This window comes from Scleropages formosus, chromosome 23, assembly GCF_900964775.1.
Source record: "Scleropages formosus chromosome 23, fSclFor1.1, whole genome shotgun sequence".
Lineage (NCBI taxonomy): Eukaryota > Metazoa > Chordata > Actinopteri > Osteoglossiformes > Osteoglossidae > Scleropages > Scleropages formosus.
Window position 1 is genome coordinate 10,199,248 of NC_041828.1, and position 26,199 is coordinate 10,225,446.

A 26,199-nucleotide genomic window follows, 5' to 3' on the forward strand; every position below is an offset into this window, starting at 1 on the left:
CATCTCTAACCACTGCACCACCTGCTGCCCCCCATTTCGCATGTATGTCAAAGAGAGACAGCGGGAGAATGACTTGTTGTGTAAAGGATTCCTGTACACTACATGACATATGCCACAGGGTTGAACAGCACCACTTCCATCACACACTTTTTAACTACAACCTGCACTGTGTTCATGTCAAGGTCAGGCCATGGAAGGAACACGATGGAGGTTGGCGGCCCGGGGGCAGGGGGAGTTGTGTAGCGAGCAGGGAACACCTCTGAACACCGTCGGCTCCAATTGCCTGAGAAGTGAGCCTGACCACAGATCGATGGCGTGGAGATCGCTAACAGCACAGAGTAGCTGAAGCCACAGCATGGAGGGGATTAGGTACACCATAGAGAGGCTGACATGAGCTAAGGCTGTTAAGGCTCCCATTAGCAAGTCATCCTCTTTCGTTCATGGTTTGTGTCCTCAGAGGGCTTGAGCCTTACAGCAAGAGGTCAGGTAGCAGATCCCTATGCACAAATAAAGGGGACACGCACACAGCTCAAGTAATATTTGTTTTGGGAAGTGACCTCAAATACGTATCATTTTCATCATTTAATGTGAACTGTTAAAAACTGACCTTGACAACAATGGTCAGACAAAAGCCTGTTACTGTACTCCTTTTCTTGTACATGACAATTTCAAGCCTGAAGTCAAGAAGTGGCAAACAATACAATATACTAAGGTCACAGCCTTCATAGTATGGGGAAAACTATGGGTAAGAATAATTCTGATGGACGTGGAATAACGTTACAAAGAGGAAGCTGTTTCAAAGGCACGCGATGTGCTCAGGAGTCCTCACCAGAGGCTACGACCGTGCTTGCCCACAGAGTGTTCTCGATGCTCAGGCTCTCATGGATGACAGGATCGGTGTCCTCCTGCACAGACAATGATAGTATTCATGCGCAACAGTAGGAAAGTCAAAGATTTTAAGTACATTCATGAGTCTAAAAAGAAGGATTAAAAACAAGGGTATTTATGTGTCTATTAGAAAATGTTAAGAGCAGGATATTACACATTTATGCCTACCTCATGAGGCTCCCATTTTAACGTTTTAAGCACAGTAATTAACGTAGGCTACAGGTGCAAAAATGTAAAATGAGGTGAAAAGATATTTTTTATAACGTAGTTTCAGGCTTAAAAAGCAGTTTATATTTCCTCTGTGCATGAAGCTGTGCATATCTGTATGCTCCTTGTTTAAGGACAGCTATGGCAGGTTCCTGTGAATGATGCAGATTCAATGCAGAGTGACTGAAATTATCAAAAGTGCTCCTAAGGCTTGGTGATTTAGTGTTTTGTAATCACAAGTAAAATCTAAAGCATTAAGCAACCAACAAGGGAGAAATGCACAAATATTGGTTTCTAGGCACTTGCCTGCAATCAATACACTTCTACTATAAATTGCAACTAAAACCAAAGGGATATTGAAGGTCTGCTTGATTTGCATTACTTCAGTATAATAAAAAATGTCAGTATAGCCATTAAAACTGAACTGTATCCTCATTAATGTTAGTCACTTATTTACTGTGGAAATATGAATTTAAGTGGCTTGTTGATTACATAAGTTACAAAGAACAAATGAAATAAGGAGACTGCAAACATACTAAGGTGTGTGAATGGAAGGGCTTCATGTAACCCTTTTTAAATGTAGAAAAAGAAACTAGGTTGTTTGTTTCCTGTATGCAACTTTCCAGACAACATGCTGTGGTTAGCTTGTTCCACATGATGCTTAAACACATATTTCAGCAGAAAAATTATTACAAACAAAGCCCACACACAGAGCAGCCGCTCAGATTCAGCGGGACCCAAAAGAGAGCCCCGCCTCGGAGAGATCTGGCGAGCATGTGGTGGCCTGGTGCGCTCATCCCAGTTCTCCTGGTAGGTAGTGGAGTATGGTAACACCCACCCAGACTCCCGCCCTTGAGACAGACACAGTAACGGAGGACTGTAACACCAAAGGCAACCCAACTGCTTCCTGCAACAAGCTCATGATAACCCAGGGACAAAAGCAACTAGATGAATAACTTAATGGTATTTTTTCAGTTGTGATCTGTACTTGTATTTCTCGTTATATATGGGGAATCCTATCGATTAACTTTCTTTTGTCAAAATAAATTATAATTTGAATGACAGCTCATAGATGCATGCTCTTTCAAACAACAGACTTAGACAACGACAGCTTATCACTTCTGAGAAACACTAATTTATCTTTCATTTATACTTGCAGCTGTTTCCAGTATTATTTTGTCTTGTTGCCTTTGTATGTCATTTCTAAATATATTGATTTTTTTTAATTAATATAAAGTAAAATAAAGGAATTCAAAGTAGAACCTTAATTCGTCAATGCTCAAGAAACTATTCTAAAAATTCTGTGGGGAAAAACACTGCTTTGCAACTGATACAATTTATGGTGTTCATAACAACAAAGCTTAATTTCTATTAATGTAAAAATAACTTCATTTGGATCCTGCGGTTTCATTTGTAGAAGATTAAGCGTGACGTTAGACAAGATTTCACCAACACCAGTTCCTGATGGTTTCCTGCTCCACAGCGGCATGTGTGGCACTCTCCTCCTATCTCTTAATTAAAGACGTATGCTCAAAACAGCTCGAGTCAGGAGAGTAGAGATCAACTTCCAGCTCACATCACACAGCTGATATGACAATTATCTTATTATTCTTATAAGGCACACACCCAGGTTTACACAGAAATAAATACGTATTACAGTTTAGACATTGTTCTCTTCCATTAACATTGGGACGATTTAGATTACTGTAATGATTCTTACATCCATATATTTAAACACGCACACATAATTTATCAAGGTAAAAATTCAGTGTATTTCAAAGCATAAAATAAAATAAATAGCTATAAATATATAAATATTCCAAAACACAGGTCTGGTCACAGCAGTCTGTGAGAGCTTTTTTGTGAATAAAAACACAAGCATTGCAGAAGACGGAGAAGAATAAATCAGAACAGGAAATGCTGTCTTGCTAAGCCTAGTGTGTGGCCAAGAATAGAGGCAACAAACAAAGCTCGTCTTTGTGCAGCAGCACTCGGCGCTGGGCCCTTCTCCTTCTAATCTGCTATTAATAAAACTGCCGGAGAAAACGCGACCTGAAAGGCGAAAAGCCTGCCGGTGATGTCAGCGCGTCCGGCCGTGCTGCACCTATGAGGGTCTCGCTGGGGTGCACAGCGGTGATGTCCCCCTGCTCTTAGCTCCATTCACCCACACACTCATACACAAAAAAAACACCACACACTACATCAAAGCCTTTGAAGACAGTGTAGTGTTTGTTCACAAAGGAATAGTTTATGGTATGTGTATTCACTTTTATTTTGTGACCCATGAAGGGTTTTTATTTCAGATTCACAGTTGAACAACCATCTCTGTCTCCAATTAAAGAGACAACTTGCAAGGAAATGAGTAGTTTTGTGTATCTGTACACACTGCTTTTTTGTAATCAACATCTGAGGGGAGGCGCAAAGGGGGAAGGATGGAGGGGAGGAGGGTGGGAACTGAATTAATGTCCTCATGGTTTACCAAGCAGTCACTTACCCTTGTGAAGTTACCCTCAAAACTGTGGATATCCAGCAGGGGTTTCTGAGCATAGACATAGGCACTGATTGAGAACAAGTCCTGTGAGGGAAAAAAAATTGACAAAAATAAATAAAAGCATACAGTACCGCTAATTCCAACCCTCAAGTAAAATATCAGCTCAACCCCTCCTCCCTTCATATAAACAGGCCAAACGGCTTTGATCAGGAAACAGATGTTCAGGAAGTATGGTGACTTCTGGCCCATGAGGTCTTCCACCAGCTCTGGCGAGACACGGGTGAGAACAGCAGTGCACTGTGCACACTCAGTCTGCGACAAGGCCGCCCTGGAACCTGCTCTCCTTCTGCACCAGGTGTCACTTCTCTGTGTGTGGCGACATCGAAAGCCCCCGTTTCCTGCTCTGCTGCATAAGGGGGCGGCTGACAACAGCTAAGCACCCCACATGACAACAATTAACACTATGACACTGAAGCTTGATTTCTGAATTTGTGAAAGCCTGCAACATGTCTGCATGTGTGCAGATCAATGTGTACTTGCTTCTTGTTTACTGGGGTATTACTGAAATCAACGTTTATTTTGCTTATGTATTGTTTTGTGCTATGCACCTGAGCATGCAGTCTGGAGAACATGACAAGATGAAGCAGCTCTGCACTTATTAACAATGCTGTAGCTATACTGCTATTATTTCAGTTAGTAGCTAACGCAGAAAACAAGTGTCGCAATAAGCAAAGTTGAGTTATCCAAAACAACCAAATATGGGATACTCGGAGAAGTGTCAGATTAAACAGATTGATCTACTGTACATATTAAATTCCTTTTTGAGTCCCTTTTTTCAAAGATCTTGCCAAGTGTACAAGATCCTTTCCACATTACACAATGTAATGTATTCTATACACTTGTAGAGATGAGACATTTGTTAATATTGTATTACTGTGGGAAAACTGGAAATGGTCAGAAAAATTAAAAGATAATTAAATTCATTAAGAAAGAAAAAGGAACAATGAATACACACAATAGGCTGTGTCCCTTTCTTCTGGTTTTTACCTTTTACTGTCCAGACATATTCATCATTCTCCTGTACTTACTGTATCAGTCAACAAGTTCAGACGAAATAATTAATGAGCTCCATCAACAACTTGGTGCCTTTAATCTGTATCATTCTCCTCAGTCTGTTATCACACACGATAAAGGAAACCTAGGGCTCAGAGGCACCATGGAGAGGAGTGTCTTGAAGATGAAATCTGCCCCATTTCTGAAGGACAGCTATTGAGTGCCTCTGGCACAGCTCTATAACAAGCTTTCGAAACTGTGGCACATTCAGTGAAAAAAATTACTGAAGAACAAGGGGCAAACATGAAGCAGGAAAAGACAGATATGCAAACTGGAGGACTGTTTTAGCATTTTTACAATTTTCCACTGTAAAACTTACAGTGCCCACTCTTTATATATGACGGTACTGCAACTGTTCCGGCAAATAGTAATGACTATATGCATCTAAAATTTACAGTATGTTTCTTCGCAAAACATGCCAAATTAACGTTGCCACAGAGCATGCCAAAAAGTAGCTTTTCTCAAGGTGTAGCTGAACATAACTAGTCTCAGAGGCATCATTCAGAGTTTTAACATAAAATACAAATTACTGGTTAGAAACCTGCATATGACAAGAACATAAGTAAACAAAGATGAAGGGAAAAAGATGATAAATAGTTTGTGGATTCAAAGGAGAAAATGTGTAAGAAATCCTGACATCGGGAGTGTCTGCAGCCATCTGCACTCCTGGCATACTGTGAGTTGGAGAGAAGCTGATCTCCTGCAACCTGTCAACATACCCATGATCCAACTGCATATGTGGCCCACAGGGGGTTAAAATTGATTGTAAACGCTGAATTATTCAGTTTGACTGCCGTCTTAATGCGAGTTTCTTCAGTTACGTTCCAAAGCACTTTCATAGCAAAACATGGGAAGATCATCTTCCTGAGCTGCTATGGAGAATCTGGGGTTTCTCATGAGGAGACAGCCTGCTCAGGCTCACATATGACTGGTTCAATTGGATAACAGAGCAAGATGGAAGGATTTCCTTTAAAAAAAAAAAAATCATACAAGTTAAAATAAGTGTCGCGTAGAAATAAAATTAAACATGCATAATAAATGAATAAATAGTTTTAAAAATACAAAAAACCTATCACTTCAAATGTATACTGAAGTGCAACATTCGTTCATTAAAACATTCCCTCGGTCATATCATCAGGTACATTACATATCAAATGGACAACAGCTCAATAGACATAATTAATTGTAATTGGCAAAGTTTACTGCTGTATGGATCACTTATAATAAATCAAGAGGTTTCCAATTACTGAAAATTACAAGGACATTGGAGTGTGTAATAAATCCACCTGATCACATCAAACAGCAAGGGAATGCTCTGGAGGAGGAATGCAGCTAGCAGATATAAAAAGAAGGAAAGGAAAGATATGACTCCAAAGCCACAGGAAACCCTAGCTGGGTGTTTGATTTCAACAAGTCATCATTAAATGACTTGTTGAAATTTTAACTATTTGATCACAGTAAGTGGTTTTAGAAGACAACAAAATCTGAACTGATGATCGCAGTCTGTGTCATCTCTTTAAGAATGGTACTGAGAGGCCTGCAGATTTTATTTATCCTGGTGCCGCACTGGTTAAGGTTACGCTACAGTGTAAGATGATGGGGTGACGGCAGGTGTCCGTACCGGACACCAACAGTCCATTACATCAGATGCACGCAGAAATCTAACTGATGACTGATAAGTACAAGGAACAGGGCAAAAGATTGAGTTACATTAGGCTCCTGCAACAGCCCTAGTTCACAATGATAAACGAGACAGAACATTTCTGTCCTCTGGCAACTAAAATAACCACATGTTGATGCACAAAACATGACATATCTAAGAAATTGATTTTTATCTCTCATAGTAAAGCCATACAAGTGATACTAATGTTACAGTAATTTATAATAAAACAACAACAGTTTACTTTAGCATTCATAGAAAGTTCAAGTTATTCATTAAAACACAGATTTATATAGTCACATAAATCACACAGCTTTGTAAAGTAATAATATAATTTCTTTTCTAAAACGACAATAAATAAAAGAATTAAGGTGAAAATTACTTACCCCTAGAGCGGGAAGTCTCTGTGTGCAGGCTACAGCAACTTTCAGCTTCCAGTCTGTCTCACCATCCAGCTGATCTGTTCGAATAAAACATGCACCTGAAGAGAAGAATACAGGCATTAATCTACAGAAACCCCCAAATTACAACACACTGCACACTATTACTAGGTGTACTGTCTATTACTATTGACACCTATGTATAGATAACAATGCACTGTAACTCTGAGTTTTCTCTATGCAAAAAGTTACAGAAACAGTTTGAAAGCATCTGGATAAAAGAAATATGTAGATATGTTTCTGCTTTGGAGAAAAGCATCTGCTAAATAAATCAATGTAAATTTAATGGTTCTCACTAGTCAAATGCAATGCATTAAACAATTGACAATATATATTCATCCTTTATATGAAAAAGAAGTGTTTAGTTAGTCCTGAATGTATTTAAACATTGTCATTTGGTCCCTTTAGTTGAACAAAATTACAGTTAATTTATAACAAGTGAATAAAATAATAAAATGACTAATAAGGCAAGGATATAGAAGGAAAGTGACATAAAATATAATTGTCTCTACTGAAATTATGAAGAAGAAAGACAAAGGACAGCCACTTCCAATTTAGCTCTCTAAAGTGATTAGCATTTATTGAACAAGCTTTCAATTTACACTGAATATAACCAATTATTTTTTGAAATCCGATCATTAGTTATAATCAGTGGAATATAAGACAGAACAAAACTGAATTATTAAAATTGTCAGAAGATATCCTGTTACACAATGAATGCAAGGCTTTATTCAGCATAATTGCCATGTTGTCAAGGAGAGTGGCATTGAAGCTCTGAAATAAAATATCAACTGCTACATAAAGCAGAACTCATCAATGAATTAATGCCACAATGCTGGAGGGTGGATATAAGTATAACCTCCTTCGCTGTGTCACAACATAACAGTGCATCATCCTTTTACTACTTTCAAAATGTATTTAGCTAGTAGTAAACTAATCGCGTACGTATGATTTACAAGCTTTTCTTCAAGACGAAAAGTGTTATGTACGTAGGGGACAGCTCACCTCGCCTACAGGACTTCATAAAAGCTGAAGAAAACTATAATATGTACCACAAGGAAAGAGTGGTCACCGCAATGAAATGAAGTAATCTAGAAGGGAGCAAAAAGCTCAAAAAAAAAAAGTTTCCAAAACATCTAACCCTTGTAAAAACTATATAACATTAAGTGTGGAAAGACGTTACATCAGAGACCACCTCTCAGGCATATTGGCATGTGTGAGAGATTAATGAAAATTACTCTGAAAGCAATACCAATGTCAGAGTGAGCGCTCAGGTGATATCTCATCTGTGTTAGGAAACCGATGAAGCCATTGATTAATTGAAATTTACTCAGTCATTGGACCCATCTGCAGCATCATTTACATTCCAAACTATCAGCTGATGGCTTGGAAGGCCTCTTGGAATTAATGCACTTATACATATAATTTCAGAATGAATTATGTACAAACAAAATGATGCTTTCATTTTCCTTTTTTATTCTACATGTGATTTATAACGTTTGTACTTAAAGGTTTTCCGGAGGCCATAGTTTATCGATTAAGTTGTCAAGATGCAAAAATTGCACCCTTTTTTCTGACATGGCAGGGTGTACTGATCCTGTTCTATGCAGTAAATTCTGCATAAGGTAATTACTCTCATATTACCTTCAACTCTTTCAGGCACTTTCAGGTAATACTGTACTCATTCCTCAACTACCACCAAGGCAACAGGAGTAGGAGCAACGTAAAAGTGAACGGACATCTACATATTCAGTGTTTGTTTCACGCACACAAAGGGGTAGAAGGGGCAAGATCCACCAGAAACAATCAATAGGGAGCTTCCCCTGGCAGGTCTACTCTCACAGCTATGAAAATTTGGATTAACCAGTTGTTAATAATGTACTGTCAACCTCTGATATAAGTACTTCTACTGTACCAATGGTTGTATTCCTCAGTTCTGCTTCTAAGGCAGGAGATTATACCCTACTCTTACATCAGGTGGAGCTTGGTACAAATGGTAATTCTTTTGCAGTTAATTGTTTTTAGTAGATACAGACAAGGTCTCTAGTTAAATGACAGTACTAGGATCAACGCTGTTTCATCTTTAGAAGTTACTATGGGGATATAAAGTTAATTTTCATCCCTATATCAATGAAATATAAATCATCCAGTGATTAAACCAAATGCCATAGTATCTGGAGCTTAGACAGCAAACTGATTCTTTGAGAGTGAAATCTGAACACACAAAAATTATGTCTCTGAAACGACAAAACCTCTGCTACTTCAGGTAGATACAAATTAGGCGAATTTTTAAATCAGCTATGAGCTAGCTTATTTATTTCTAAGAATTACCAACAAAAACTTCAGTTACAGGTACTCTAAACTGTACAATCGTCTACTAACCAATGTTAAGCATGTTGTTTTTTTCAAATGCATGTAAATATAGACTTTAGACACATTGCTTCAGCATACTGGGAGTGGAACTGCTAGTGTTGCTGGTTGTCTCTCTCTGACTGACTGTCTGTCTGTCTGTGCATTAACTATGAACAACTGTTCTTCATTCAAAATCCTCATATGTACTGCTAATCTACTGATGATCCCCAGCTCACCAGACAGAGGTTTGCTAGATGAACACCTGAGCACTCCAGAAACTGCCTGCAAAAACCAACATCTTTTGTAGTCTTAGTGCTGTCAGGAGGAGCGGACATTAATTTGGCTTTGGATCCCCAGAGATTTTTTCCGTACTGTATACTTTTAAAACTTCCTCTGTTGCTTTCTGGCTTACCCCCGACCCCAACTCTTGTTTTAAGATGTGTACCATTGTTATACCACCTGTTACACATTCCTAAAAATGCTTCTTTAATTAAACACTGTGAGGCAACTTGCTGGGAAGGATACTATACAAAAAAATAAGCAAAATGGATTGAAATGGGCAATGAAGCTCCTTGTTTATAGTTTTTCTAGTTCTGCTGAAAAACTTGCAGCTTGAAATTCCATCTCAAAGTATCAATAGTGCCCACAGACTGTATTTGATTTGGTACAAGAGTACATCACTGTAATGAAGTTTGGATGTGCGGAAGCTTAGGGACGAGCAACGCAACCGCAATTTACAGAAGGAATCTTATCACCCTTTACAGATCACATATCTGTGACATTTAATAAGGCACTTAATATGCATCCTTGGATGAATAATACATTGCCTTAGAATATCAGACAAGATGCCTGTTTCCTCCTGGCCCTTTGTAATGTTTAGGAAGTACCTCTGCTTTTACTGCAAAGGTCTCTGTACCAAGAAATAACTTGCAGTGGCTTTCAAGCAACAGTAAGACTATCTGCAGTCTAAGTTGCATCGAAATCGTAAACCAAATCAGGGCTTGATCTTTCTAGAAAGTATCATTTTGGACATATGGCCTGAAGAGAAACTTTTTGCAAAGATTCCTCAATCCATTTACTGTTGGCTGAAGTTACTATACATTTCAAAATCTTCCTGTATTAGCTCAAACCTCTGCTTTGTTACAGCAAAGAACATGTAAACTTATTTTTCCTTGAAATTTATTGTAGAGAAACGACATTTTATGTAGGATTTTCCCTTGCATTTCATTTGCACTACAACAAGCAGGAAGTAAAAAGAGAATATTTTTTCAGCTCATCTGGAAACTGAGACAACACATTTTTCACAGGGACACAGTGGATGCTTGTATGCATATTTCCATACCCCGACCTACGATCTGCAACAAGTGACTGCCCAACCCTGTAAATCCCACTATGAGCATTGCCAGCAGAGGAAGTGTTTAATAGACTCTGGGGTCGTAAGCATCCGGTCCCTCCCAGAGTCTATGGGTGGGAGCACGGGGGTGATCCAGTTTCAAAGGCGGAGCACAGACTGCATGCATGTACTTTGGTTCACAGGTTGTTTGACATGAGAGAGCAGTATGTGACTGGGTGCTAGCGGATGTTGGGGGAATGAAATCTGCGAGACTGCTGGGAATGAGGCCCAACCCTGGACACTGTCCCAGCTGTATGTTCAGTGAGACCTACTATTGTAGTGGGCCACATGCATATGCATCCGTACACACACAGATTCACACAACTGAAGACAAGACCACAATAACAACACCTCCTCTGATGACAACCAGAAGTACGAAAGATAATGAAGTCCGTGTGAGTTTAAGCATGCAGAGGGAAAAATCCATCTGCTTCAAGCAGCATAAGCCTTGCTGATTAAGTAAATATGTGATACCATTCACAGGGAAAATCTAACACTACTTCTCAGCTGTACTACACTGAGCACACAGAGTTGACTTTGTCACATAAAGCAGCCAGTGGATGTGTAACTGCAACATGTGCTTTTTGTCTGACATGAGCTACATACCATTTTTCTCTGAGGTCCTGAGAAAAATCATATCAGCAGGTATTCTCTGGTTCTGTAACAAAGTTCGAGTGAACATAAAAGAAAGACATAAAGCATTATATTATATTGTACAATTAAAGGAGTCAAATGTAGGAAGAGCAAATCTCAAACAATAGCAGCACATCTCAAAAGTGATGAATGATAATATGGGTTCTTAAAACTGACTGTACTGCCGCTGAAAGAATGTACAAATTATGTTCTCATTCTCTTTGTACACAATTAGCTTTTTGTATGTGGTACGCAATCATATAATTTAGAAGTAAATAAAACTTCAGTTAAAGCAAATTTGGATTAGGTCTGTTTGATCAGTCTTGCAGAGCCTTATAAAAGATTCTGATATTTGCTGATCAGAAAGCAATCATTTTAGACACTGTCTTCTTTCAAACTAAGAAACAGAGATTTAATTTGGGGTTTTACAGTAACTGGAAAGTCACATTGTTTTGATACATTTTCACAAATCCAAATGGAAAAAACAAACAATTTCTCAACACTGATAGACAATTTTTGTTCCCACCAAACAAACACTACAATAACCAACAAAAGTACATCGAGAATAAATACTATGTCTAGCATTAAAACTCTGGCAGCCAAGGTGGAAAATGCGAGCACACAAAAATGGGTAAGAGTAACTCCTTTTTCAATCTCTGCTGAGATATGAATCAGAAATCACATATATGATAATGCAGTTCAGCAAGACTGACACCAAAACATCAATATACAGCCTTTAAAACAACAAACTGCCAACTGTGTGCAAAAAGCAGCAACAAAACGAGACTAACCTTTTCCACAATTATGAGGTCACCAACTTGTATGTCAGAGCTCTTCACCTGAACTTTGCCTAGAAGTTGGACAAAGTGACAAAAAAAAAAAAAAATCAGCTAGACTGTTGAAATGTACATTAAATTGTACTCCACTATACTGCATTATACTGAGATTATATTCATTACACTGCAGAAAGAAAAAAACTGCCACTCAGAGAATATATTCAAAATGGCCTTTTCTCCCCATCTAAACAATTAACTTTGTAACCCCATGCACATATATTACACATATTGTTCATTAAAATTCATTGTCTAAATCCAGAAAGACACTTAAGGTCTCCTTCTATCTCTCTATATCGCTCTATCAATTATATCCATGGCCGCTTGTATAAAGACAGTAATCTCAGACAATATACCGCAACCTAATTAACAAATAGAACGCATTTGCTAGAGGAGGTTGCAAGGAATGTAACAATACAATTTCATAGTAAAACACAACGTGACAAATCATTTGTGGTAGAACAAGAATTAGTCTAAATAAACGATCACTGTTACACATTTACACTGTACTATTATTTAAATTTTAAAGAAAATCATATCTTCTGCCAGCTGATTTCAGATGTCAGCTGGTTTTCGCAGACCAGTGACTACCTGTGCCAGCATACCATTCAAATTAAATGAGCAGTGGGAGGCCTACCGAAATGATTCTCATAGACAGACAATTTTGAGACTTCTTTTTTCTGTTTAAAAAACATCTGGTCTAATGTCAGCTAAAAAGTCACGGAGAAACGCATACAATATTTATAAAAGCTGACCAAAGTTAGTAATTGTAAAGTTACTAACAGCCTACTGGCACTGTTATAATACTCTTATATAATAGTTATACAATGCTGTTAATTTTATATGCAATTCGTAGCAGATACATACATTTTACTTTAGTTTAGATTTTAAGATCAGCAGCATGAGGGTTCAGTGGCTAGCTGAGGCTATGGGTTTAGACATGGGTTTGAATCTCAAAGTCCAAAGACATGTGTTTCAAGTGAACTATTGATTCTAAATTTTCTATAGTGTTGGCAAGTTTGAGTGAATAAGTGAGCGTTACATTAGTCTGTTGTATAAATGGGCAAATGATTTTAAGCAGCTTAGTATATCTACCATTGTTGTCACCTTGGATAAAGGCATCAGTTAAATACTAGTTAACAATAGCTACCTGTCATTTTGGAGAGCATCTATTAAATGAAAAAATGTGAAGAAAATACGCAAACCTCTTCCACTGTTTTTGAATTTTCTATAAAGCCATAAGAGAGGTTTGATAGCAGCAAAAGAATGTTCCTTCCCAGAATTCCTAATGATGCTAGTGAAAGCAACACTCAACAATATCAACTAAGATTTTTGTGTTTATGCAATTTTCTAATAACATCTGTCAAAAGTCTACAAAGATTTTTACTTTACTCCTCTAAGAGATACTAAAAGAAGAGAAACCAAAGAGGAGATGTAGAAGGACAGAGAGATTGTGAACCTCGGACTGTGAGCTTGCTGTACAGCTGGGAGTTCATCTCCTTGTCTCGTCGGTAGCGGCGCACCTCATCCACAGCTTCTCGCACCATTGTCACTGCCAAAACAAAGCCCTGGGAGACAATATGTACACAACTTAATGTACAACACAAGAGACTCTGCTGTGTAACATTACTTTTTATTATTCTCTTTATACCTAATATTCTGATAATCCAAGCTATCCAAGCATATTTTGTTTAATACAGAAAGGACAATTTTAGTGTCAGAAGTTTAAGATGAAAATGTGCAGCATGTTATCAGCTATATTTTGAGTGCAACACGTGCCACTCGATATTTTGTTAAAGTACAATGTAAATAAATACAAAAATATTACTACTGACAGCAAGCTTTTGAAATCCTCTGAAAATTCTCTATACTGTTAGACCCAATAGGGCCATGCAAAATAAAGGGTACATTATCATTTAAGTGCTTTTTGTTTCAATCTGTCTGTTGGGTGTGAAATAAATCTCCTGTAATTCTTCCACAAAAAAGTTCTATTCAAAGGGTTAAATGTGCATGTGTATCTTTTAAACAGGATGCTCATCAGTGCCATACATAAAACAAGGTAAATGAAAAGGTTATATGATCTGATCAAACAATAGCATATCATTTTTAGTCAGAGACATACAACAGACGCAATGTAATTGAAAACTTCAACATAATTATTGTTTGGCAGTGTGAACATGGAAAATTACATACCCAGAAAGACTTCCCAGCAGGATATAATTGCCATATAAATCTCATCGTTTCAGAAACAGTAATTATATTTATAGAATTTTCCCACTGAGATGTTGAGCTGTATTGGGCACCCTAATAAATTGCTTTATGTTACATAAGACTTATTGTGAGATGCATTCTTTCACATAAAAGAAATAAATGTTTTAAAAATCCTGTTTTATGCCAAAATCCAGCCTCTGTACAGATGTTGCTTATATGGTGTTTGTGCATGACTTGTGATTTGCAACCAAACACCACTGAAGATGGTAACAGAAATATAGAGTTACAATGATTTATTTATGACACTGAAATGTGAGCACTTCCTTAATAAATTCATCAGATTGAGTTGCTAACATTACCAAGCCCAGCATCTGAAATAATTTCTTTTACACTGCCAAAGTCAAGCTTAGTTTTTAAAAAAGTGACAGATTTTTCTTACTGCAAGTACACACATTTTTTTTTTTAAAGATTTCTGGAAAGACAACGCTGCATACATAACCAATGGGCTTTGGAGAAACTCACAAAAGTATTGGTAATGCATTATGTAAGCATGTCACAGGAGTATTTAAAATTCACACAGTATCTGCGGATGATCAGAAAGACATACATTATTAGAGTTTAAAGCAGAGTTTAAACTGTATTTACCAGAGGGGCCCAGTAAGTATAAAGGTATCCAATTTTTACATGTGGGACGAACTGTGAACAGGCAACTACCAGAAAGTAGAGGTTCAAGAAGAATTTGAACTGCTGGTACAGCACCTAAACGAAAGAGAAGAGGGACAGAGGCAGTTCAGCACAGCTAACCTGATATGCGCCATATACAAAATTAACACTCCTGAAAGGACAGTAGGAAGGAAAAAGCAGTCCTGCAAACGTGCGCAAGCAGTACCGTGATCAGCTTGCACCACCGTCACTGGGAACGGAAACATTCTTTTCAAATGACAGGGTGGTACAAATTTCGCCTCACAATAGCTGATTCACTAGGCCTTGACAGGCTGACGTGAAGCAGCTTGATGGTGGAGTCTGCCCAGGCAGATTCCACTGCCCTGATGATAACCACGATCCTCCATCTCTTCATTCAATTTAGGTTTAAACAGAAAAGATACTGTTAGTGTCATGTGTTACTGAGCATTCCCATGTGATGCTTTATTCAGAATCTTCACTAGGGTTTATAAAATGGCTGAGTCAACAAAAATTATGCAAACCAATACATACAGTCTGATAGTTCTGAAACTATAGTGCAAAATGGGAAGGTGATATAATGTGTTTAACCCCAATTGCAAATGCAAATTATTATTGTTGTTGTTGTTGTTAATTTAGCTGATTTTATGCAATGCAATTGTCATGTTTGAAATATAGTAAGCTAGTAAAAATTATCTACCCATTCATACAGGTGGGTAATCATTGCTATAACAATTCAGGGTAAGTACCCTGCTCAAGAATACTACACTGGGAGTTGATTTCAAACCCAATGTCTTTTGAGTGGAAGGCAATAGCTTGAACTACTACACTTTCTGCTGGCCCAAATCACAGTGTTAGAATATTTTTATTTATAAATCATCACAGATACAGCACGCATGAAACAGAAGACAATCTATATCAATTCAACGAACCCAGAATACTGATGATACTGTGACCTTTTGTTAAGAAAATTCAATAACTCTAAAAGATGATTTAGGAGAAACAAACTGAAGCAATAATTTTATGACAAACATATGTGTACCGATTAAAAAAAAAAAAAAAAAAACAAGAAAGCAGGCTGAAAAGGAGGAATGTGCTTTGCAACGGTACTTCCCAACTCACATTAAGACAATGCAACAGGTTGATTTTTCTCTGCCTCAACTGACGGGTTTAGATTGATAGACAATGAGAGAGGACAGGCCGCACAGAGATTTTAAACTGCTGCAATCAATAACACTCAAAGGCTAATGAACTTTCTGACCTTTAGGAAAATGCACACTGCTTAACCAATTTCTGTGCATTTAATAATTTAAACCAAGAAAGAAATTAAGGTCTAAGCTCAATAAAGATGGGAATATTTATGTATCTGACAGACAGCTGACATTTTATTGCACTGACAAGAAATAAGTCTCTTAATTATACACCCATTAGTTTCTGTGCTTTAATAAAGAGGTATAATAGATCAAAAGCTTTTTCACAGAATTATACTAATGGGAGGAATCAGTAGAGAAGTGAAAATTATTGCCTGAAATAAAATCGGGCCACTGCAGCACACTGGTGTCATAAAGGGCAATGTCAAATTACTGGTTTTGGAAATAAAATAATGTCACTGTTAGCAATATCAGGTGAATTTAACCAATAAGTCAATCAATAAATCTGTGTTTGCCATAGAACATTTAATATGTTAAAGTTTCTTAAGTGCTAGGAGAAAAGGGGGAAATAATTTCAAAGCAGGATGCACATACGAATCCTCAAAACACATATGTAATAACCATAACTTACATAATCAGGAACTGGTTTTAAGTGAATCAACTTCTCCAAAAATTTTTTTCTCTTATACACAAATTTTGTATTTAAATCTGTTTTCTGCTTTTACAGTCCTTCACGGAACTACCTTTGACCTGCAGTGCACTCACCCCAGGCACAAAGGTGAAGATGTTGTACTTCTGATTCTTGATGGCATTTCGCGGATACTTTTCCTCACATTTTTCTGGACAGCCCAGCCATACGGTGCGAGCCTTCAGCTCCTTCTTCCTCCGGCAGGTGTGGGCCAGCCATTCACAACAGCTACAGGGTGCAGAGTGCAGGGAGACACTTATACACACTGTTGCTTTACTGCGAATAACTGGCGCTACCTACACCATAATTTGTTTGAATAAATTCACTCAACGCAAGAGTAATACTCCACAAAAGTGAACAGTAAAACTTCAACAGCCTGTCAGATTTATCAAACATGAGTGCAAACGGAAACAGTGTGCTTTAATGGCTGTAACTTGGCTTAAAAGGCATCTGAAATGAAATCTAGAATTGGGAGGACCTAGAGATACTAAGCATTTATGTAAAGCTTTTCACCTCGTGTGACAGAACATAGGCAAGTTGTATGGCACTTAAGAGAAGCCCGATTTACATATTTTCAACTTCACCTTAGTCAGAGGACTAGGTCTTTTAGAGAAGGTTTCTCCACTGCCGAGCCTAAAACTGTCTGGTAATTAAAAGCAGAGTCCTTTCAGTGCTAATTACATTGGGCGGTCTCCTTTCAACACAATTTTGTAGTCAAGCTCTTAAGCATTTTAAATGATGCGAAAGGTTAGAGTCAATGACACTAGAGAAGAGCGTGGAAAATGACGTATTTTTATTGTCTGGAAAGCCCTGCAATGATCACAATCTACAGGTATTCTCGGAAATGGGACTGGGTGTAGATGGGTGACCACATTAACGTACAGAGATCAGCGCTTTCCCATGCGTCTGAATGCCTAATGAGCCCAAGTCTAATCCTCAGGACCGGGCGTCCGTTCCGTACCACAGAATAAGCTCCACATTCGATATGCCTCACACTTCATATGGAAATGCCATTCTCGGTCTCTATTTTCATACAAAGTGCTTTGGAAACATCAGAGAGGCCGGCAATCTCAAGAGAAGGAAATTGATCTGACTAAACAAAACCAAAGGGTTATTGATCCAAAAGCATTATAAAACACTAACTTTCTCAAGCCTCAACAAACTTTTCTGTCGTCTGCTTTCAAAAAGGGTTACCTATGTTAGTAATAATAATATTACATATCTGATTAAAGGCATGTAATAAAAAATGACTGCTTGTTTGTTACAAAGCAAAACACCAAATGTCTAGTACCTTAAGTGGACAAGAGCAGCTCAAAATGTGTTACATATTGATATAATTACTATACATTAGTTGTACTCACAAATATTTTGACAGCATTTTTAGTAATATGGTGTTATTCTCAAAAGTTTTATTGCACTCAAAGTTTTTAGTTCTTACTTTTTTAATCTTCTCAAAAGCCAACGAATTTTGAAAGCAAATACAGATGGGTACAGCATCTTACCTAGAGTACAGAACTGTTTCACTGTCAGCAGAGAACAAATGTGCTTTGGGACTTCAGTGCCCCTTTACAAAAAAGCTCACCACAGATAGTAGAGAAACACCATATTTCTGAACAAGGTAAACTGAGATATTGTAACCTTACACGGGTGACGAATAAATTGGAAAAATGGGTGTTTGTATTGGCCTTTGCATCCCTTCTCCTCTTGTGCCAAAGTTTGATTAATTCTTGATTTATATGAAAGATTAATTGTACAAATTGAACTTGTTTAAATAACAGAAAATTGGGATCAACCAAGCTATTCTGCTTGAATTACTCGTATTTTATAATCCGAAAACTAAGCATACAAAAAAAACTACTGGAAAGCATGAAATTAGTCAGCTGCAAAAAATCCTATTTGTTCATTAGAAAAAAAGATCAATATGAGGTTTACAATTGAGATGCATCAGTGATAACCAAAGTGATATAAAAACTGTGTATTTTAAATTTTAACATTCAAATGTACATTGTTTTTAAAAGTAAGAAACACGAATTAACTTTAACTGCACAAAATAAATTTAAAAGACCCAGGAATGCAGTAATTGGAAATATAAATGCACAATATCAGTTTAAAAATTCATACCAGGAAAACAGCTGCTTCTTTTACTGTTCTGTAATTACGGTGATTCCGTGCAATTTGTTTAAACCACCCAGAAATACTTATTCTGTAGTTTTCAGTTGTGCCATATGAATTCTAACCTACAGATAAAAAGCTCCCACATGCTAGATGTATGTAAAAAGAATGACATTTTAACAGAGGAAAAACGTGAATAAATGATTTTTTTCGAATAAACTTCATTTTTGCACTGCTTTGTTTGGTCTCAAAGCCTTTGTAGACTGGTGGTGTGCATCGAGGAAGTGAACCAAAAACTCGCCCTTTACCTGTGTGTGCTCTTCATGCAGAGCTGCTGGTGCGTTAGAAATCCAAACTGAGCATCGCTGACACGCAGACAAGCAAACAAAAAGGCCAACATGCAACTGCGCTGCTGCTTCCGTTAAGAGCTCCATGACCCTGAAAGCCTCGCAGGCAGAACCCAATGCAAATGCTTTGCCTGGGGGGCAGACATACCCAGCAAAGAACACAAGCAATTGTGGTTTTCACCATAAGTGTGAAACTTATAATTGTGACATGTCATCAAGAGGGATTTCAGTCATTTTATACCATTAACTGACATTTGGAACACTATTATAATTATTAATATAGCTGACGCTTTTCTCCAAAGTGACTTAGCTGGGCAATTTTACTGGAGAAATTTAGGGTAGGTACCTAAGGTAAGTGCTGAAAGGGACTACAGCTGGAGGTGGGATTTGAACCGACAACTGTTTGGTCTAAAGCCAGCAGCTCTAACCGCTACACTACCAACTACTCTGAAAGAAAGCTATTAAATGTGTCATTTACTACTGTAAAATGTAAGCACCAAAATTTTAAACATAAGCATAATAAATGAACACGTTTGAGCCTCTGTACCTGGTGCAAAGAATCTTCCAGCCTCCCAGAAGGAACCATCCCAGGCCCCGCTGCCTCTGGTTGACCCTGGCCCGAGGAAGGGTCTGGTAGTCACTCTCATCATTCTCAAAGCCCTCCTCTGACATCATCAGTGGCATCTCATCCAGGTGGGAGGCCTCATCTTCCAGCTGATATCTATAGAGATGGGAATTAACCACACAAATCAAAGCACAGAGCCACTGGGGTCCCCATTTCTGTCCCCCCACAAAACAAGGCTAGGAACAGGAGCAATACATGGGTGCATTCATAAAAAAAAGCTAGTGTTTCAGAAACTGACAGAACTCACTGTAACTCACAATAACAACTTCTTCATAAGTGAGTTACAAAAAGTTCGGTAACACAATGAAAAATCAGTTTACGGTACATAGCTTTCCTCAAGGGTATTGCAGGAGGAGCGGAAATTCAACCCCAGGTCTTTGAGTGCAAGCAAGGTAGCATCTCCAGACGCTACACAACCTACTGTCCTCAGAATGTAAAACATAATGTACACGAGAATCTCAGTACTGCTAAATTAGAGTTCTCAAACAGCCAGTTGTACAGAGACTGTGTGGGGAGTTGAGTTTACATTCGATTCCTCAAGATAGGGATTTTGAAAAAGAAAGAATATGGCTGTTTGAAACAAAGCAGAGAAATAGACGCAGTAAGACAATGGACGGATAAGGCAGGCTAACGCAGCAGCAACTGATATCTGTACGGCGTGTCTACAATACACATTTTCTGAACCGCTTGTCCCAGACGGGGTCGCGGGGAACCGGAGCCTACCCGGCAACACAGGGCGTAGGGCCAGAGGGGGAGGGGACATTATCCGGCGGTAACTTCTATTTTTTAATGAGGGCCACCTAAAAGCGCATTACTGTGAATTTACAATAAATACTGAAATAAACATCATACTGATAATGGAGTCCCATCCTGAGCATACAATTACAAAACTTTTACTGCTAGGTCACAACTACGTTAACTGCAGCCCAAGATTGTTTCTTTTCGTAGATTCTAAAAAAAAAAATAATAAGGAAGTTGAGTGGCACAATGGTGCAGCAGTAACACCGGTGCCTCACAGCTCCTGGGCTGTGGGATCAGAAGTTGAATCCAAGCCAGCTGAGTCTGTGGAGCCTGCATGTCCTAACTATGTTTGACTGTTTCCTTGCACAGTCCAAAATTGTGTTTCACATGAACTTGAGGACTGGGGAAAACTGGCTATAGTGTATGACTGTCCTACTATGGGCTCATGCCCTGCCTCACACCCTGTGTTTCTCTGACAGACTCTGGACCACAACAGCTCTGCACTGGACAAAGCAGTTGAACAAAATGAGGAAACAAAAAAATCCTTTACTGTTCTAATTTGCAACAGTGTTTCTGCCCTTGATACATGTACAGCATTTAGAGTGTTAAAAAAAAAAAAAAATCATATCACACATTAAATAAATATAAAGAGAACCACTAACTAATCTGAAAAAAATTGGCCAAGTCGGAACTAAAAGTTTTGAAGGGAGGACACAGAGGAATACTGCAGGATCTAAGTACACCTGACTCACTGCATTATTCAGATCTCTGTGCAAACAGCCATGCGGATATAATGTCCCTTTCATGAATGAACTCTCTGGAATTCAGGGCAGGTCTTCACGCTGGACACAGGATAGCCCTGAATTATTGCTTCGCTGAGCACACAAAGCAGAGGGGCAGATTAGAAAACCTCAGCCATTTGCACACTCGTCTTCGAATGGCCCCCCAAATCTCAAACGCAGCACTGTATTGCATTTTTGTCATACAGGGTGACCCATTCAGTCCCAAGACAGTATCGTATTATCTTCCCATCTCCTAGAGCCCTGGCAACAGAGACCAGCAACGTCTTCCCTGCTCAAAAAGAAAAAAAAAGCCTGCCTAATTTGCCACATTAAAGTTTATAAAGAGGGTTCTTTCTGCGAATTAGATCATTCCCAAAAAAAAACAACTACAGCCTGGCGCTCAGCAGTCATGGTCTTAAGGCATTTACTAAGAAAAACTTTTTTGTCCATGCTGCACTTTGCTCCTCAAATGAGTCAATGGTTTAATCTACACCCTGCTATAAAACACAAATTTCAGCAATAATTAGTATATTTACTACACCAGTTTAACAAGGACTGTAATTATCACACAGATTAAAGTACTGACGATTTTATTTACTTTTGATTACAGGGAAAAACAAAAAAAACTGGTTTAGATCTAAATACAGGCCATGAAGTATAAGAAATTCTGAATGTCCCATGTTCAAATCAAACCTCCTGCTGTTCCATAGATCAAGGTACTTACTCTGAATTGATACAGTAAGAAGACCCTGCTGACATAAATGGGTAAAAAGTCTGTTTATCCATCACTACAATTTGCCCAAGACAAAATATCAGCTAAACTAAGGTTAAACGACAATAATAAAATTTCTCTCAAAAAGGCCTTGAGAAAGAAACTGGGTTTTTGTTCATTTGCTCCTGTAGTTTATCAATGCACCCATCTACACCGCAGATGTTACTGCTTCACAGAATTTTTCTAAGTATTTAAAATTTTACACAAGATCAAACACTAAAAAATTCCAACATCCTGACACTACAACTGTCTCTCAGGCATTTGGAGGCAGCTATTCCAGCCACAACTGAAATGATTTACTATTTTGGTTACTATTTTGTAACAGGTATGTTAAGAATTGGGGGGTGCAGTGGCGTGGCGGATTTGGCCGGGTCCTGCTCTCCGGTGGGTCTGGGGTTCGAGTCTTGCTTGGGGTGCCTTGTGACGGACTGGCGTCCGGTCCTGGTTGTGTCCCCTCCCCCTCCAGCCTTGCGCCCTGTGTTGCTGAGTTAGGGTCCGGTTTGCCACAACCCCGCTTGGGATAAGCGGTTTCAGACAGCGTATGTCTCTGTGTGTGTATGTTAAGAATAGAGATGAAAATCAAATCATTTTTATTATTCTAACAACATCCTTATCTTAACAAAATTTAAAAAATGAAATATTAGTGTCCTGTATGAAATCAAACGTATACTTTAATTTGACAGTAAATTCAATCACTGTCAATAAGTGCTTTTCTAATTAGTGTTATGGTAACAGCTGTTGGAACACACAGGGCAAAGGCCCTATGCAGGTGGCATTGTGGTTAGCAACATCACCTTGTAATCATATGTCTTGGGTTTGAATACCAGATCCCACTGCAATAGCGTTGATCAAAGTACTTACAAAGAACTGATACAGTAAATATTACCCAGCTATATAAATGGGTAAATAACTGCAAGTAACTTAGTATCCTGACCTCACATTGTAAGTTGCTCTGGATAAAGGCATTAGCTAAACAAACAAATGTAAATGTAAAAAGTGGATGCAGTTTGGCATGGAAGCCAATTTATCAGCCACATGTACAAGGTTGATCAAAGTGTCATTACTGATGTCAACTAAACAGTGCAATTCACCCAACCTGTCTGTCTTTAAAACACAGGACAAGAAAATACCTGAAACAACATACAGACAAAGTCTTGACTCTTGTGCTGTGGGTCAACACATCTACCAGCTGAGATGACCCATGCTGTACCCACAACTCTAATTTTGGCAAATTTAATAAAAATAAATGTACGGCATCTATATAAACATCCGCTACACAGGGATCCATTACACTAACACAACACGGGTAGCGTGTAGACACTGAAGCCCATTCTAGGAAATGGCACATGTTCAAAACTTGAACTCTGGAAGAAAAACACACAAAAAAAAAATCACTCTAGTCCTGCGTGTGTGGCACATTTAATGAAATCCCTACACTACATCAATATGAGAAATCACCACACAACAGCTGTATTAAAATAACACAAAATAAGCAGTTCACAGACACACAACATCCCTGAACTCTAATATGGGACAAATTTATTGATGTTCTTACATCACATCCCTATGAACATCCACTACACAGAGGCTGTACTAAAATAACATGTTGATGGAGGGTGAGGTCCATGCCAGGAGAGACGCCACTTGTCCAAACTCCACACACATTCTCAGAGAGGAACACGAGCGGAGCTCTGTGTGGGGCAAACTGAAGGAACTCCCTGTAGCACACGAGCACAGGGTGACCGTGATGATCTGCCGCAAAAGGGTTGGCTTGCGGTACAGCAAAACAACAAGGGCGGCCGACAGCTCTCCAAGTTCGACAGCGAGCGGCCAATTTAAGGAGGCACCTGTTCCGCATCTGCGCGGACAGGCAGCGCCCAGCGTTTGAGTGACGGCGGCTCGGCACGGACGGATGACGGACGTTGACGTCCACCTGTCCCTGTCCAGCTCCTGAGGGACATCGCTGCGAAGAAGCCACTCTGTCCCCTGCTCTGCGTCTGCCAGAGCACTTCCGGGTGGCGCCCTCCTCCTCCTCCTCGGCAAATGTACAGTGAGGCTGAGTCTTCAGCACCTGAGCTCACTTCTGTCCACACTCAGTCACACTCTCTGCCACCAGCGTTGTTCACACAGAGTCTGTGTGTGTGTGTGTGTGTCTGCTCATCCAGCTGAGTGAGGCCCGCTGGTTGTGCCAGTCAGTGCAGCCCACTTATGATTATTTCCAGAAACACTAAGGATAAACTGCAGTTCTCTGAACAACTGCCTTTTTCAATGAACTTGAAAACGAGTTGTTTTAGGGAGTGTTAAGTGTTGCGACGGGGAGAAGGAAACGACACTGAGGAGCGAGAGGCCTCAGTCTCACTGCGCGCGCGCACACGACGGTATCCTCCTCCTGCTCCTGTCAAGTTCTACCTCACACCTCCCTGAGGAACATACTTCATATTCTCCCTGTTCGTTTTTAAAAAAAACAACCGTCATCTGTAAGGGAAACTGAAAGGAATGTTACGATAAGTGCCTCCTACCTGCTGTGTCTTCCAGAGTTGTAATAAAGGTGTTTCTTCGAGCTCTTCCGCACCGGGTGTAACTGGATGTTGTCAGCCATCTTGGCTCGGCTGTACGCAGCGTGACGTCACAGAGCGGCCCACGACGGCGCTGGAGCTGGAAGGCCGAGGAGTCAACGTACACGCAATGTTTTGCTCTGTGATTGGCTTGTGTGTTGCACGTGATTTACATTGGCCAATAGACATTGAATGCGCTGAGCGCTTGTTGCGATAAGATAACGTCTTACGAATGCGTTTGAAACCGCGGTTATGATTTAATTCAATGGGTGGAAGAGTGTAGTTTGTAGCTCCGCTAGAACGGCACGTTTCTAAAAGGTATTATGTTCTAAGGAATTTGTTCAAATTCCAACGGTCAGATGACTGCTAAACCGAGCAATAAATGTTTGAATCTGAATTTGTGTCTTTCTGTTTGAAACACGTTCACCTGAAGTACAATAAAATTGAAATACTGGAGTTTGCAGCCATAACATAAGGAATTTTCTCAGTTATGTCCAATTTGTTAACAGACACGTATAAAATTAGAATTTATGTATTATAAAGTATTTAGCCATTTTTTATAAAGACATCAAGGTCTGTCTTTGTCACATGTGACCAAAGTTTCAAGATACTTTGTTCTTACCTGCTCTTGGCTTTGGCTTCTAATGTGCGGTTAATATTGTAAAAATTACATCAAAGCAGGTTAATAGTATTAAAATTAACAGAAAGTCTACAATCATAGGTACTAAGCATAAATTCCATCCAAATATACACACACACACACATTTTCAGAACCGCTTGTCCCACACGGGGTCACGGGGAACCGGAGCCAACCCGGTAACACAGGGCGTAAGGCCGGAGGGGGAGGGGACACACCCAGGACGGGACGCCAGTCCGTCGCAAGGCACCCCAAGCGGGACTCGAACCCCAGACCCACTGAAGAGCAGGACTGTGGTCCAACCCACTGCGCCACCGCACCCCCCCGTCCAAATATATTTGTCCAATATTTACAAAAATGAAACAGATCATATTTTGATATGGAATAAACAAAAAAGTTGTGCATATATATAATATATATAGAGAGAGAGAGGGAGAGAGAGTATTTCAGAGTATATATTATATATCTAATTTTTTTCCCTCCAAAAATCAAGAGCAAGGCAGCCTGCAGTCTCCAGTCCTAAAGTGAGCCAGGGGCCGTTATCTCCACTAAATGGACCAAGTGAATCACAGTCATCCTCAGTGACTGATTACACTTCATTTTATTTGCTTGCAACTGACAGACTGTAGATTGCCAAGGGTAACATGGGTGGGACTTTGGACAATGACAGTTTTTTAAGTAATTTAAAGGAAAAAGAAAGAAATTATAGGTTAGATTTTGTTCCAAAATAAAATGAAAATCAAAGAAAAAAGATAAATACAACTATATAATGAAACCTCTGTTTACATTGTGTCTGTCTGGGTTTACTGAGATTCTCTGTTGATGTCTCTGGAGGTTTATTTGTGAAATGTGTGTAAACACCTCTTTGCTTTATATAATGTTTATGC

The 26,199-nt window shown here is 39.0% G+C and overlaps 1 protein-coding gene across 3 annotated transcripts in view; it reads right to left on the reverse strand.

Annotated features, from left to right (window-relative positions):
• atp9b (ATPase phospholipid transporting 9B) overlaps positions 1-24,732 on the reverse strand; it is a 58,910-nt gene extending 34,178 nt beyond the window's left edge. Inside the window, exons 1-10 of one of the 3 annotated variants that reach the window (XM_018750280.1) lie at positions 24,640-24,732; positions 19,748-19,921; positions 16,819-16,969; positions 14,867-14,980; positions 13,470-13,578; positions 11,969-12,027; positions 11,151-11,202; positions 6,746-6,840; positions 3,590-3,670; positions 830-905 (exon numbers count right to left, since the gene is read on the reverse strand). In XM_018750280.1, the coding sequence (XP_018605796.1) occupies positions 830-905; positions 3,590-3,670; positions 6,746-6,840; positions 11,151-11,202; positions 11,969-12,027; positions 13,470-13,578; positions 14,867-14,980; positions 16,819-16,969; positions 19,748-19,921; positions 24,640-24,719 (991 nt within the window). In that variant the 5' untranslated portion in view covers positions 24,720-24,732. Of the gene's footprint in view, positions 1-829; positions 906-3,589; positions 3,671-6,745; positions 6,841-11,150; positions 11,203-11,968; positions 12,028-13,469; positions 13,579-14,866; positions 14,981-16,818; positions 16,970-19,747; positions 19,922-24,639 lie in introns of those variants that run through there. The other 2 variants (XM_018750281.1, XM_018750282.1) reach the window with 2 other exon arrangements.
• Positions 24,733-26,199: the final 1,467 nt, after the last annotated feature.